The 15,023-nt window shown below is 37.8% G+C and overlaps 1 protein-coding gene across 1 annotated transcript in view; it reads right to left on the bottom strand.

Annotated features, from left to right (window-relative positions):
* Positions 1–15,023, bottom strand: part of CFAP44 (cilia and flagella associated protein 44) — a 137,620-nt gene that overhangs the window by 111,858 nt on the left and 10,739 nt on the right. The window contains exons 2-5 of the mRNA XM_004272091.4: positions 8,576–8,731; positions 7,921–8,080; positions 3,936–4,098; positions 2,018–2,120 (exon numbers count right to left, since the gene is read on the bottom strand). Coding sequence (XP_004272139.2) covers positions 2,018–2,120; positions 3,936–4,098; positions 7,921–8,080; positions 8,576–8,731 — 582 coding nt within the window. The remainder of the gene's footprint in view (positions 1–2,017; positions 2,121–3,935; positions 4,099–7,920; positions 8,081–8,575; positions 8,732–15,023) is intronic.

Raw genomic sequence — 15,023 nt, 5'->3', positions numbered from 1 at the left:
AAGACTCTTAGCTACAGGATATCTCAATAGAATCTTCAAAAACCAAAAAGCAAAGAGAACAAAGACTGATAAAAACAGAACAGAATATCCAAGGGCTGTGGGACAAATACAAAAGGTGTAATGTATGTGTGGTGGGAATACCAGAAGGAGAAGAAAGAGGAACATAAGAAATATTTAAACCAACAATGACTGAGAAATTTCCCAAATTAATGTCACACACCAAACCATGGATCCAGGAAGCTCAGAGCTCACCAACCAGGATAAATGCCCAGAAACACTACAGAAAATGAAAGATAAAGAAAAAAAATACTGGGGAAAAAAGAAAAAGAGGGGGGACAAAAATCTTACCTAAAAAACACTAACCTAGAATTCTGCGCCCTGAAAAATTATCCTTCAAAGGTGACAGATAGGGCTTCCCCGGTGGTTGAGAGTCCGCCTGCCGATGCAGGGACGAGGGTTCGTGCCGCGGAGCAGAGCAGCTGGGCCCGTGAGCCATAGCCGCTGAGCCTGCGCGTCCGGAGCCTGTGCTCCGCAACGGGAGAGGCCACAACAGTGAGAGGCCCGCGTACCGCAAAAAAAAAAAAAAAAAAGGTGACAGATAAAGACTTTCTCAGACCAACAAACACTGAGGGAATCTGTTGCCAGACCTGCCTTGCAAGAAATGTTAAAAGAAGTTCTTTAGAAAGAAGGAAAATAATATGGGTCAGAAACTTGGATCTACATAAAGGAAGAGAATCAAAGGAGTAAATGAAAGTAAAATAAAACTTTTATTTTTCTTATTCTTGATTGATGTAACAGATAACTGTTCAAAATAAAAGCAATAATGTATTTGATTATGTATGCTTATGTCTGTGTGTGTGTTATGTAAGTGAAATGAATGCTTATATATAAGCTTATATGTAACTGAAATGAATGACAGCAGCTAAAATGCCCCTTAATAGGTGAACGGATACATAAGATGTAGTACATCCAGACAATGGAATATTATTGAGCACTAAAAAGAAATGGACTATCAAGCCATTAAAAGACAAGGAGGAAGCTTAAATGCATAGTACTAAGTGAAAGAAGCCAATCTGAGAAGGCTGCGTACTGTATAATTCCAACTCTATGACATTTTGGAAAAGGCAAAACTATGGAGACAATAAAAGATCAGTGGTTGCCAGAGAGGGTAGGGCAGTTATGAATAGACAGAGCACAGACGATATTTAGGACAGCCTTTGGGAAAACTCCTATTCAGAATACTGAATGATGTTATAATGATGGATATATGTCATTATACATTTGTCTAAATGAATACAGAACACCACAAGTGAGCCCTAAGGGAAACTACGGACTTTGGGTAATTGTGACTGTTAACATCGACTCATCCTTGGTAAAAAATGTACCATTCTGATGAGTTATGTTGATAATGAGTATGCTAAGCATGGGTGAGGGGAGAGGGTATGTGGGAATCTCTGAAACTTCCTCTCAATTTTATTGTAAACCTAAAAACTGCTCTGAAAAATAAAATCTTTTTTAAAAATTGACTACTGAAATTAATTATATGGAAAACAGAATTGTAAGATAATTGTGATGGTAATTTTATGTGTCAACTTGGTTGGGCTATAGTACCCAGTTATTCAATTAAACATTAATCTAGATGTTGCTGTGAAGATAGTTTGTAGATGTGGTCAACATCTATAATCAGTTAAGATTATCCTTGGTAACCTGGGTGGGCCTCATCCCATCAGCTGAAAGCACTTAAAGCAGAACTAAGGTTTCCCTGAGGAAGCAGAAGTTCTGCCCTTAGAGGTAGAATCAATTCCTTCCCAAGAATTTCCAGCCTGCTAGCCTGCCCTACAAACTTCAGATTTGCCAGCCCTCGTAATTACATAAGCCAGTTCCTTCAAATAAATCTCTCATCTATCTCCCACCAGCTGTGTTGCTCTGGAGGACCCCGACTGCTACAATAATGTTACATCTTCAAAATGTTGTTAACCTTAAACGTGAGATATTTTAAAGATTCTACTAGACTCACCTTGAAGTATTCTGTAGGGCCTCAAAGAAGGATATTCATAAATGATAATCTTGGGGAAAACTCCTTTTTCTGCTACTGTGAAGTAAGTTTTTTGGGGGTGAACCTATAAAAGATAAAACCTCACTAAAGCACCGAAAGGGAGATTATCATATAAATCACTCAGTTAATACAGTATTTAGCATCTGTTACTTTATAATTTGTTTATTAGGATCCACTCTAATAGAAAACTCAAAACTGGGCATCTAATAAATACTTGACAATGGATATAATTTAAACTGAAAACTAGAAGAATACTCATTTTAAGTTTTACTTTCATTAAGAGAGTCATGTCTTAACTCTACAATTTTTTTTAATTGCCATCAGAAGAGCTAGAACAGTGGTTCCCAATCTTTAGCAGGCATCAGAATCACAGGCAGGGCTTATTAAAGCACAGATTGCAAGCTTTAACACTAGAGTTTCTGATTCAGTAAATTGGGGCTGGGACCTGATATTCTGCATTTACATTTCTACCAATTTCCCAGGTGATGCTGGTGATGCTGAATCTGGGGACCACTCTTTGAGAACAACTAAGTTAGATGAATTGCTTACCCTGCGTTTGGTGTTTTGCTTTATTTTTAATGGAGAGCTAGAACAAGCAAGACGTCTACTTTACACTCAACACATAAATTCACCCTGTCTTTTCTGGAAGAGAGCTTATATCCCCCAAACCACATTTCTCATGGCTTTCTCATAGCCTCACAAGAGCATTTCTCATCCACAAATGGATAACTATTTCAGAAAAATTGAAGTGACATGGGCAGTGGAGGAAGGTCCCTGTCACTGTCTGGACACCAGCAAGCCCCAGCACACACAGAGAAGAGCCCCACCGACACACAAGTGCTCAGGGTCCAGGAGGGTGAGGTTTAGGGTTAGCATTCTTGTTCACACTACACCCCTAACTACTGACCTCAAACCAAATTATCGTGACACAAAATAGAAAAACGGACATTTCAAAACTATCATTGGTCACAAAGTGATAGAAAAATGAGCAGGCTAGATATTGCTCAGTCCTCTGCAGATGCGGGGGGACCTCAGGGCTCATGGTACTTTGAGATGGTCCCGACCGACTTCCTCCACAGAGCCTTCATGTCGGGCCTGTGAATATTTGCAACAGCTAGTGCCACCGTAGCATGTACTTGTGTATATATACCTAGCTTTTTGGTTTTGCCTCTTTTTTTCTTTTAATTGGCCGTGCACACGACTTGCGATTTCTTAATTCCCCGACCAGGGATTGAACCCGCGCCCCCTGCAGTGGAAGCGTGGAGTTCTAACCACTGAACCACCAGGGAATTCCCAGAGAGGGGCCTTTTAAAATGAGAACAAGTTGATTTAGTATGCTTTTATGCTGAGGATGCCTAAGGAAGTAAAGGCTGAAGATACAAGAAAGAAAACGACTGACGGAGACAGACACCTGAGGAGGAATGAAGAGACAGACTTGAAATCACACACAGATCTTTTTGTCAACTGCTTGAAACGACCGAATGTACAATTTATGCTTCATTTCCTAATGTTCAACTCTTTTATCTGGCACTTAGCTTTAGTTATTATGTGAATTATCATTTGTGTTATTCATTTCAGTATTTTTGCAGAATAGCAACATAGCATTTACTGTGAAAAACCTGCATGACTATGGGAAAGTCACTCAACCTCTATTAGCCCCAGTTTCCTTATCTGCAAAATGAGATGATAATATTATTAATATAATATTATAATATTGCATGGAGCTAATGTCAGTGAACGTAGTGATTGTCATCGTGAATTGAAAATGCCTTAGAATAAAGACTGCTGTGCATCTCATGTAATCCCTCCTCACAGCCTGGCTGGTCCACAGAACAAACACATGGATGGATTTTTGTTTTCTAAGTTACTAAAGGCATACCCCAATGACACCAATTCCCCTGCCACTGCTACTTCTCAGGTAGGTCTGTTCCTTGGTTTTCAAATTCAGAAGGATCAGCTGGTTCCCAGCTACGTACAACACCATATTGCTGTCCAGAAGTTGTAGGTTGGCCCGCTTTCTGCAGTCATAACCAAAGGAATGTCTGAGGGAAAGTTGCAAAGGAAAACCAGTGAAACAACATAACCATCCTAGAGAGGGGAAAAGTAATGAAATGAATATATTTTTAAAACCCATACCCTTAGTTAGATAAAGATCCAGGGTTGAAGTAGTTGAATTTTATGCTGAAACTTAGAGTTATTTACTGTATTACTAATGTAATCTTGTTTTTAAATTAGGTGAAAATTCTCATACTCTGATTCAGTCTTTTAGTTTTCCTAGGAAAACCCTGAAAGCACATTAGTTTTGTTTGCAATAAAAAATAAACTTTCTATTTGGATACTATAGAGAGTAAAGTAGTCCCCTAAATAATTTCATTTTCCTCTCTCCTGCTAAAACTAAATCACATTATAATGTGAGAGAAAGTCTGTCTTTGCCATCTTTGTACTCCCAAAGCCTGTCCAGTTTGTTGACTGAACATAGTAAAAGGATCATGTAGGCCTCTTCCTTGATGCTGAAAGACAAGATGTTTAAAATTCTGACATGTTTGTGAAATTCTGACACACCAGTGACAATATGACTACTGTAATAAATTCACATAAATATAATTGAAATTTAATCATATGAAAATTATAAAAATTGACTAAATAATACATAATATATAAGTATATAAAATAAATAGGCTAACATTTCCTTTTCAAGATCATTAGGATGTACGGGTGTGCAGATGAGTATATACGTGTGTGTGCGTTTATGCTATAGAGTAAAACTGCATCAATTCAAAACAGAGATTTAAAAAACTGAGCTATAAAACATTTTTTAAGTGTACTTTGTTATTACGTTCAAGCTCAAATTAATATAACCCAAGATATAAGTGTAATAATTAAATGAGATCAACCTATTAAAAAATTATAGTTTGCCAAAGAAATATATTATGTAGTGTATCTTAAGTAGATATATTCTTATTTTCCAAGAATTCGTTGCTGAACACAAAAGTTGAAGGATCACTGGAGCAATCCTTATTTCTTGAGCCCTTGTTTTTGTTTTGTTTTTTCAGTCTGATTTTAGACGATTCCCCTTATTTGTAAGTAAATATTTTCAGAGAAAGAAATTATACAAAACTTTTAACAAGAACGATATGTCAAATGTAAAAAAGGAAGAGCAAATTTTAATTAATGCAATTTGAATTGTGAAGAATATATAAATTATAGCTAACTACAAGTAACTATACCTATCTCACTGCCTCATAGTTAAATTGAAAAAAGAGAGAGAGAACATTTCAGGGCATTTGTACAAGAAAAAGGAATTTTATAAATTTAAAAGACATTAACGCCTAAAATTGAATCTTATATAGAAATGCAAATGAATATGTGATCCAAGATCTAGATGAAGCTATTCTGCCCTCATGGAGAATACCTGGGGCCACCTCACAAATAAAGAGTAGGGTCTACAGCCCCTTATCTTTACAGAGCCTGGTATGGGGCAGGAAGTTTTGCCTTCCCTCTCCCTAAACTGCCGTTCTCACCTTTCCTTCTTCCTTCTCTCCTTTCCCTTTTCCCAGGTGCCAGTGTAATACTCTAAAGGGCTAGAAGAATGTCTAACTATGAGGGTAGAAGCGGGCTACCATCCCTTCACTAACTTGGATGACAGCAGGGAATCGGAGACATGATCATTTATCTAATATTATCATCTGTAATTTCAGGGGGGAAACTCCCTCTCACTTGCTGCTGTTTTGATTGAAGGCCCTTTCAAATGCAGAAATGGGTTAGATTGTAGCTTGCCAAACACCTTCCCTCTAAATCAATCACAACCTGCTTGAGGGCAGAGACTGCTTCTCATTCATCTGTTTCCTGGAACGCCTACCACAGAGTCTTGAGCCTATTCGGTTGAATGAATGAATGAATGAATAACTAGAGTCTGATCTTTCCCTTTTAACCCCAGAGGACAAGGCAGTCGCTAAGCAGGGCTCTGAAAATGTTAAAATGTATTCTGACGTACCTTCATCTCCCTTCTGTTTTATCTCATCCTCCCTTTTGGCACCTATTCTTAACTTCCTATCAGAGGCCCAGGGCCTTCGCTGTTTGCCCATGTCCATCTAGAACCTCCACTTTAAAGTGGTGTTTAAACACTGTCTTAAGTGCTGTTTAGTGTCTTCTACAAATTATGCTGTGGTTTAGCTGATATTTTATAAATTATACTTTCTTGATTGATTTAGAAGACACACATGTTAAAACTGAAGTAGATGAAGAATTAAAAGGGTATATGGGGATACACGAGAGCAGACTTCTTACAGCTTCTCACAAGAAATAGAGATTATATTTTTTCATCTCTAGAGAGTAGGACTAAGTCTAACGCAGGACAGTCCAGAAAGGCAGATTGTAAGTCAAGGCCTGGAGGAGCTCTCTAATAATGTAAGCTATTCAAAAATGGGATAAGCTGCTTTGTGATTGCCCTGGTTTTGAAAGTGTTCAAGTCCACAGCTTATACAGCCACTCCTCCAGCATGAGTAGAAAGGATTCATGCACTGAGCCAAACGTCAAGATCGCTCTGACTCCCTTATTTACAGGCTAGGCATATCTCTCTAATACAGAGATCCTTGTATTCAGAAGCACCAAATCCCCAGTGTTGAGAGCTGGGAGAAGGCAGCACAATCAAAATTACCCGAGAAGCTTTTTCAGAGTACATATATACCCAAGCCCCTCTCCACGTGGAAATAATGCAGTAGGTCCAGGAAGCTATCAGAGCACGTGCATTTCAGGAAAAGCTTCTAGGTGACTAATAAACCACTTCATTTGAAAAAAATCGACTAGAAGGCCAACTGCATAACTTTTATCAGTAACCTGTCCAAAGGCCACAAAGGAAAAAAAAAGGCCCTCAAGAGAGAAAACTCCAGGTTACAAATTTCAGGGTGAATTAGTTTTAGTTACACCTGGGATCGAAATAAAGTTAGAAGATATAATAACAATAACATGATCTATTTTTACATAAAAAGCAAAACTGGGTCAGGAAGTACACTGCCCTTCCCCTCTCAGCACCCCTTTTATAAGGGGCCAGTCAGTGTCTGGGCCATGCGGTCATAACCACTGCCCTTCTGAGGGTAGGCATGCTAAATTGCTAATCAAGGGCCTTAATGGAAATTGTCTTCTAACTAGCACCTCACAAACCTAACATCATAAAGTGATGGCAAACCCTAAATCCCCTTGTTAATCATCCCACTTTTACTTTTCTTCACAGAATTTTATTCTTCTATTAAAATGGGTTATATTGTGCCCACTTCCTCAGGGCTGTCTTCTCTGTAGCTCATCTGGTAAATAATGCGAAAGCAGTAATGCCTGACAATGGCCATGTCAGCGTTTCAAGCAGGGAGATCAATGATTTTAACTTAACAGGCATTGAAAAAGGGGTGCCAATCTGGTAGAGATAAATGGGGATAAGAGGCCTCCTGGTCTCCTTCACATCACATCTCCTGAAAGGACAGCCAGAAAAGCATTATATCTCTTTATGGTTATTTGGCATCTAACAAAAGCTAACAAAAGCTTAGTTTAAATTAAGATCAAGCATATCTATCTTAAGCTTCTTAGAATTACCTAAGATAGGGGTTGGCAAACTGTTTTTGTAAAGGGCCAGGTAGTAAATATTTTAGGCTTTGTGAGCCAGATGATTTCTGTTGTAACTACTTAAATCTGCCCTTGTAGTGTGATGGCAGTCATAGACTTCATGTAAATGAATGAGTATTGCTGTGTTCCAATAAAACTTTATTTAGGGAAAAAGGCCAGAGGCCAGATTTGGTCCATGGGCTGCAGTTTGCCAACCCCTGACCTAAAAAGCTGAAATTCCAAGATTATACATATGTAACTGGAGTGGATACACAAGTGTAAGAAGATCCAGCGGTATGTCTGAATCCGGAGTCACAAAAGGCATCGAAGCCAGCTCCATATAATCATAGAAGAAGCTTTCTGATATTTTCTTCTTAACTTCCTCCTCTGCCTCTTCTGCATCTGGGACAGGAGTTTCCATGTACTGAGATTCTAAAAAATTAAAAATATTTTAACTAAGAAGAGTGTCTGGTCAATCCTAAAATCGTATTTCATGAAGACAGGAGGAATGTACGTAGCCCATAATACTCTAGCAGTAACTACTACTTCTGGCCTGGACATAGGATGCCACCCACAAGTGAGCATGGAAGCAGAGGCAACGCGCCTGTGTGCATTGGGGTGAACGCCTAGCCCTGCATGGTTCCGGCAGTCTCAAAGAACAGCGCACGGTCAGTTCTAAGGGAGAGTTAGTCTCACTAATGTGGGATAGATCACTCCTTAGACAATCCCACTCCCCAGAAAAACCCAGTATGAGAGTATGTGATACTCAGAATACACAACTCCAGAGCTGCTAAAGCACCCTATCAGGATATGTTTGATGCCCTTTCTTTTATCACCTCCACACTTCCTGCAACCATTTCTTTTATGGATTTACAACTGTTCAGTTAAAACAGTGACGAGTACTAATAGAAAACCAGTAATACTTACTTCCAATGCTTTCCACATAATCATCTTGAGATGAACTTGAACTTCCTTCCAAATGTTCCACATAGGATTCATCATCCCCTAAATATGACTCTTCCCCTTCAGTAAATGTTTCGCCTGTGGTATCTTCAACAGATTTGTAATCCTCTTTCATAGCGGCTATACAAAATAATTTGTTTTAATAATTTCTAAATTTGAATTAAATAATTTCTAAATTTGAATTAAACATTGTCTTAAACATTAAATAATTTCGAAATTTGAATTAAACATTTCTTATTTCCAAAGGACCTAATACTTCCAATTCGTTTGTGCTCTAAACTGAATGAATTTTAAACTCAAAAATTGCTACAAAAATCATTTTATTTGGTCACTCTTGCAGCTTTACAAAAAATTTTTAAAGCTTTTCCTGTGAGTAAATCTCCATTTTCACTTCATTTGCAGTCTATTTCCTACCACTGCACACTTACAAGAAAGTAAAGGATAAAGAAAAAAAGATTGGCTAGTATGTTGCTATCATTTTTTCAATTCAATTTCACTTGAACAACACGTTATTTATAAGGACCTTTTATGTCAAAGATAACGCATATTCAAGAATAAACTCCTCTGGGTATGACTATGTCTGAATGATATCCTAGGAATACATCAGACTATTTGCTTCAGGACAAGCTAGAAGAGAAAAAGAATTGGAATGGGAGTAGAATAGATCTAGGTATAAGCCAACATTCAGATGAAGTCCAAACATGGCTATGGTTCACATATACCATGTCCAGCAGGTGAAAGGGCTGGATGAACTTTCAGAATAGTAAGGCAGAAATGGTAAGTATGTCAGAAACAGAGTAGAACCACCTAGTCGGTCTATCTGAGATGAGGCTAAAAGAAGAGGAACAAGGCCCAAGACTAACTTGAATGAGGTGAGAAAGCTGGGCCAATCCAATTAGCAGAATAAGAGGACAGGGTTCTGTAGGATTCATGCACTTGGATGGAAAGAAAATAATCCTGGACACCTATATGGGGCCCACTTCTTGAACTCCCCTAGGGGAGAGCCCTGGGTAAATACTCTCCAGTAATACCATTTAACAGATTTCTTAGCTCTTTCTTGTGACTGTTGCAATCAAACACTATATCCCCATCTCAAGATTGGGATATTATCTGCTGGCCTGCCTCTCTCTGGGAACAGAGTTCAAACTGCCATTAGATGAGTTCAGGCTGCCAGCTAGGATGAGGGAATCACTGATAAAGGAATCAGAAGTGAATACGAATGAAGGGGAGTAAATCATTTTTCTAAAAATGAATATTCTGAGCCTGGTTGAAGGGTTGTGCCACTGAAAGGAAAAGTGGAGTTTGGAAAAAAACGAATTTAACAGGAAGTAGACACATTTAATCAGACTGGCAAAGCAGCAGATCTTAGCAACTTGGTGACAACAAAGATTTCTATACTTTTTATAATCCCAAGATAGACAGATGGAAGGATTATGGTTTGATGTACAAATCAGCATTTGTCTTTCTATTCTTGGAAATAATCTAAAATCAACATTGAAAATGAAAGCCAAAATTACAAATGTCATTTTTTGTAGAACTAGAAGCTGCTAAAACCTCAAATCAGAAAGGGATGGCAGGGCTGGCTGGTGGAAGGGCTGGCAAAATTAGTGGACACTGAACAAGGATGGGTGCAGGAGGAAGCAAAGGGAGGTAACCAAGGCGAGGAGACACCATAGCCACAGATCTCAAAAAGAGCCAGATGAAAGTTTGTTTTATGACCAAGGATTTTTACAAATTAATTAATTAATTAATTATTTTGGCTGCACCAGGTCTTAATTGTGGCAATCTTAATTAAGATCTTCATTGCGGCATGTTTATCTGCAGCATGCGGGATCTTCGGTTGCGGCATGTGGGCTCTTAGTTGCAACATGGAGACTCAGTTGTGGCACACGGACTTCTTAGTTTTGGCGTGCATGTGAGATCTAGTTCCCCAACCAGGGATCAAACCCAGGCCCCCTGCATTGGGAGCACAGAGTCTTACCCACTGGACCACCAAGGAAGTCCCTGACCCAGGATTTTATAGGTGAGTTTACTCCGCTTTTTCTTCTCTCTAGCCAATAGAAATATGAAGCTGCGGTGCCTCTCCTCACCAGCTGCCACAGAGGCAGGCTGCCTCCTACAAATACAGCTTGCCTCTCTGGTCCTTGTTTACCTCCACCTCCTTTGTGAGATTGGGAACACAATGAGGAAGTCTGCAAATGATGTGACTGTGCACATAGAACATCCATAAGGACTCCCTATAATTATTACAATTTTTAAAAGAGTTTTGCATCGTTACTACATACAAAAACAACATACAAAATTTAATAATTGGGACTTCCATTTTGGCCATGGTGAAGTAACCATGATGGAGTACCAGACTGTTCTCCTACTACAATTTTGGAATTATTTAGTTTTCCCTTTAATTCTATTTTTCTTCATGTATTATGATGCTCTGTTATTAGATGCATACATATTTATGATAGTTATGTCTTCCTAATGTATTGCTCCTTTTATCATCATGAAATGTACTTCTTTGTCACAGATAGTACTCTTTGTCTTGAAATGTATTTTATCTGATATTAATATAGTCACTCCAGCCTTCAAATGCTTACTGTACGCCTACTATATCTTTTTCCATCAATTTACTTTTAACCTATTTGTATCATAATACTTAACGTGTGTCTCATATATCATATAGTGGGTTCTTGCTTTTATTACCCATTCTGATAATCTGTACCTTTTTACAAGACTTATTAGTCCATTAATATTTAATATAATTATTGGTATAGTTGGATTTTGATCTAACATTTAATTATTTTCTGTTTGTGCACTTCCCACTCTTCCATTTTCCCTCTATTTCTTCTTTCCTATTTTCTGTTAGACCATTTATTGTTATTCTTCTAGATTATTTATTCTTTAAAATTCCATTTTAAGTTCTGTTAGCTTTTTAACTACTTTTCTTTGTTTGCTTTTTAAATAATTGCTTCAGAGATTATAATATTTATCCTTTACTTCTCACAGTCTACTTAGTTAATATTATAGTAATACACATCTTTCATCAACTGATGGAACAACCAGTCAAAAACTCCATAAGATATGATGATCTGAAAAACACTATCAAACATACCCACCTGATATTTAAAAAACACTACACCTACACATTCAAAGGCACATGGGCCATTTACCAAGAGAGATCACTTGCTGGAACATAAGACAAGTTTTAATAGCTTTTAAAAGATTGAAATAATACAAAATATGCATATTCTCTGATAATAACAGTAGTAAATTAAATTACAGAAGACATTTGGCAATTAAAAAACACACTTAAAAATAATGTATGGGTCAAGGAGAAATTATTAAAGAAATTATAAAACATTTCAAAGTAAATGATAATTAAAATATAACACCAAAATGTGTGGGATACAGCTAAGGCAATGCTTAGAGGGAAATTTATAGCTTTTAGTACATATATAAGAAAACTCAAAAATCAATGACCTAACATTCCACCTCAAGAAACTAGAAAAAGAAAAGCAAAAAACCCCAAAACTCAGAGTAAGTAGAAGAAAGGAAATAAAAATAATAAATAATAAAAATAAAATAATAAAAAAATAATTAATAGAATTAGTGTAAATAATAAAAATGAAAGCAAGACTCAATGAAATAAAAAGGCAACAAAACAATAGAAAAATTATCAAAGCCAAAACCTTATTCTTTGAAAAGATCGACAAAATGGATGCACTCCTAGCTAGACCAATCAAGAAATAAAAGAGAGACAATACAAATCTTCAGTATCAGGAATTAAAATAGATCCTACAGAGTTATGTCAACAAATTTTACAATTTAGAAGAAATGTATAATTTCTATGAAAGATACAAAGTTACAAAACTTAATAAAGAAAAGACAACCCTCTATTTATTAAGGGAATTGACTTCACAGTTAAAAATTTTTCCACTAAGAAAATTACAGGCCCAGATACTTCATTGGTGAGTTCCAGCAAACATTTAAGGAAGAAATAATACTAATTCTACACAAAATATTTCTGAAAATAGAAGAGACCAAAATACTTCCCAGTTTATTATATGAAGTCAGCAATAATTTAGTCCTTTGATAAGAATCAGAAACCAATGTCTTGGTAACTAAAGTTCTTCACCCTTGTGAAAAATGCTGCATGGTCTGGCTGGTACATTTTGTCTAAATCTCTTAATAGGACTCTGTTACAGCAGAAACTCCTTGTTGGGTGTGGGGAAGAGTCTACCTTAATCTCTGTACTTAGGTAGAAAACCATGAAATTGATTCACTCTGCATGAGAATTCCAAAGGGTAAGATGTTGCTTAGATATTTTAGAAAGACTGAGAACAAGGTAAGGGCTCCAGGAAAAAAAATTCAGCTATCAGGTATGTAGCTGAACCAGGACAGAGACCTCTTCTCACAGCACCAAGGTAGAAGGTTTCAGAGTGTCAGCAGACTATTTCACGTTATCATTTGAGATCCTAAAACCCATGATTTATGAACTAATTTATGAGCTGAGGACAGGGCCAGGCCAGATTTGATAAGACCTGCCCTTAAGAAGGTCTGACATTAAAAAGGGAGATTCAGGCAGTGCTGGACAAAGGGACATTATCATTAAATCCATCCATCCAGAGTGGGAGAGGAGCAGAGGGTGTTGGTCCCACCCACTTGGGCCCTGGAAGCCTGCTGGGCTCCCACATGGTGTCCCCTGCCCTCTGAGACTACAGGCGGGAGGCAGGCCTGGGCTCCTCTGTTCCGTTGAGCCTAAGCCCCAACCCCCCACACCTCCCAGAGCCTTTTCCAGCCCTGTGGGTCCTAAGCATAGGCCCTGCCCACTGCCCAAACCCTACCCCTGCTTAGGCTCCGCCCTCCACAGCCAAGGCCTTTTCCACCTTTTTTTTTTTTTTTTCTCCTCCTCTTTCTTATTATTGTGGTTCTTTTTTACCTTCTGGTTGTTGGTTCATCTATATTTTTATTTTTATATTCTTTCTAACATATCTGTTTGTTTCCTAGTCTAATTTTATTTTTTACTTGTTATTGTTCTCCATTTTTTTTTGCTGCCCCACACGCAGCTTGTGGGATCTTGGTTCACAAGCCAGGGTTAGGGCTGAAGTTCCTGCAGTGGGAGCTCCAAATCTGAACCACTGGACTAACAGAGAACCTCAGACACCAGAGGGAATACTCATCAGAGCGAGGTTTCCCAGAGGTCCTCATCTTGGCACCAAGACCCAGCTCTAAGCAACAGCTTATAAGCTCCAGTGTTGGAAGCCTAAGGCCAAACAACCAGTAAGGCAGGAACACAATCCCACTCATTAAAAAAAAAAAAAAAAAAAAATGAGATGGCAAAAAACATGTCACAGATGAAGGAGCAAGGTAAAATCCTATAAGACCAAATAAATGAAGAGGAAAAAGGCATCCTACCTGAGAAAGAATTCAGAGTAATTATGGTAAAGATGATCCAGAATCTCAGAAATAGAATGGAGGCGTGGATTGAGAAAATACAAGAAATGTTTAACAAAGATCTAGAAGAACTAAAGAACAAACAAACAGAGATGAACAACACAATAACTGAAATGAAAAATACACTAGAAGGAATCAATAACAGAATAACTGGGGCAGAAGAATGAATAAGTGAGCTGGAAGACAAAATGGTGGAAATAACTGCCAAGGAGCAGAATAAAGATAAAAGAATGAAAAGAAAATCTCAGAGACCTCTGGGACAACACTAAATGCACCAACATTCAAATTACAGGGGTCCCAGAAGAAGAAGAGAAAAAGATAGGGTGTGAGAAAATATTTGAAGAGATTATAGTGGAAAACTTCCCTAACATAGGAAATGAAATAGTCACCCAAGTTCAGGAAGCACAGAGAGTCCTATACAGGGTTAACCCTAGGAGAAACACATTAAGACACACATCAATCAAACTAACAAAAATTAAATTCAGAGAAAAAATATTAAAAGCAGCAAGGGAAAAACAAAAAATAACATACAAAGGAATCCCCACAAGGTTATCAGCTGATTTTTCAGCAGAAACTCTGCAGGCCAGATGGGAGAGGCAGGATATACTTAAAGTGATGAAAGAGAAAAACCTACAACGAAGATTACTCCACCCAGCAAGGATCTCATTCAGATTCGACAGAGAAATCAAAAGCTTTTCAGAAAAGCAAAAGCTAAGAGAATTCAGCACCAACAAACCAGCTTTACAGCAAATGCTAAAGAAACTTCTCTAGGTGGGAAACACAAGAGAAGAAAAAGACCCACAAAAACGAACCCAAAACAATTAAGAAAATGGTAATACGAAAATACATATCGATAATAACCTTGAATGTAAATGGATTAAATGTCCTAACCAAAAGACACAGACTGGTCGAATGGATACAAAAACAAGACCCATATATATGCTGTCTACAAGAGACCCAC

The sequence above is a fragment of the Orcinus orca genome, chromosome 5 (assembly GCF_937001465.1).
Source record: "Orcinus orca chromosome 5, mOrcOrc1.1, whole genome shotgun sequence".
Lineage (NCBI taxonomy): Eukaryota > Metazoa > Chordata > Mammalia > Artiodactyla > Delphinidae > Orcinus > Orcinus orca.
Note: the sequence above shows the minus strand (reverse complement) of the source record. Positions and strands in the feature narration are given on the sequence as shown.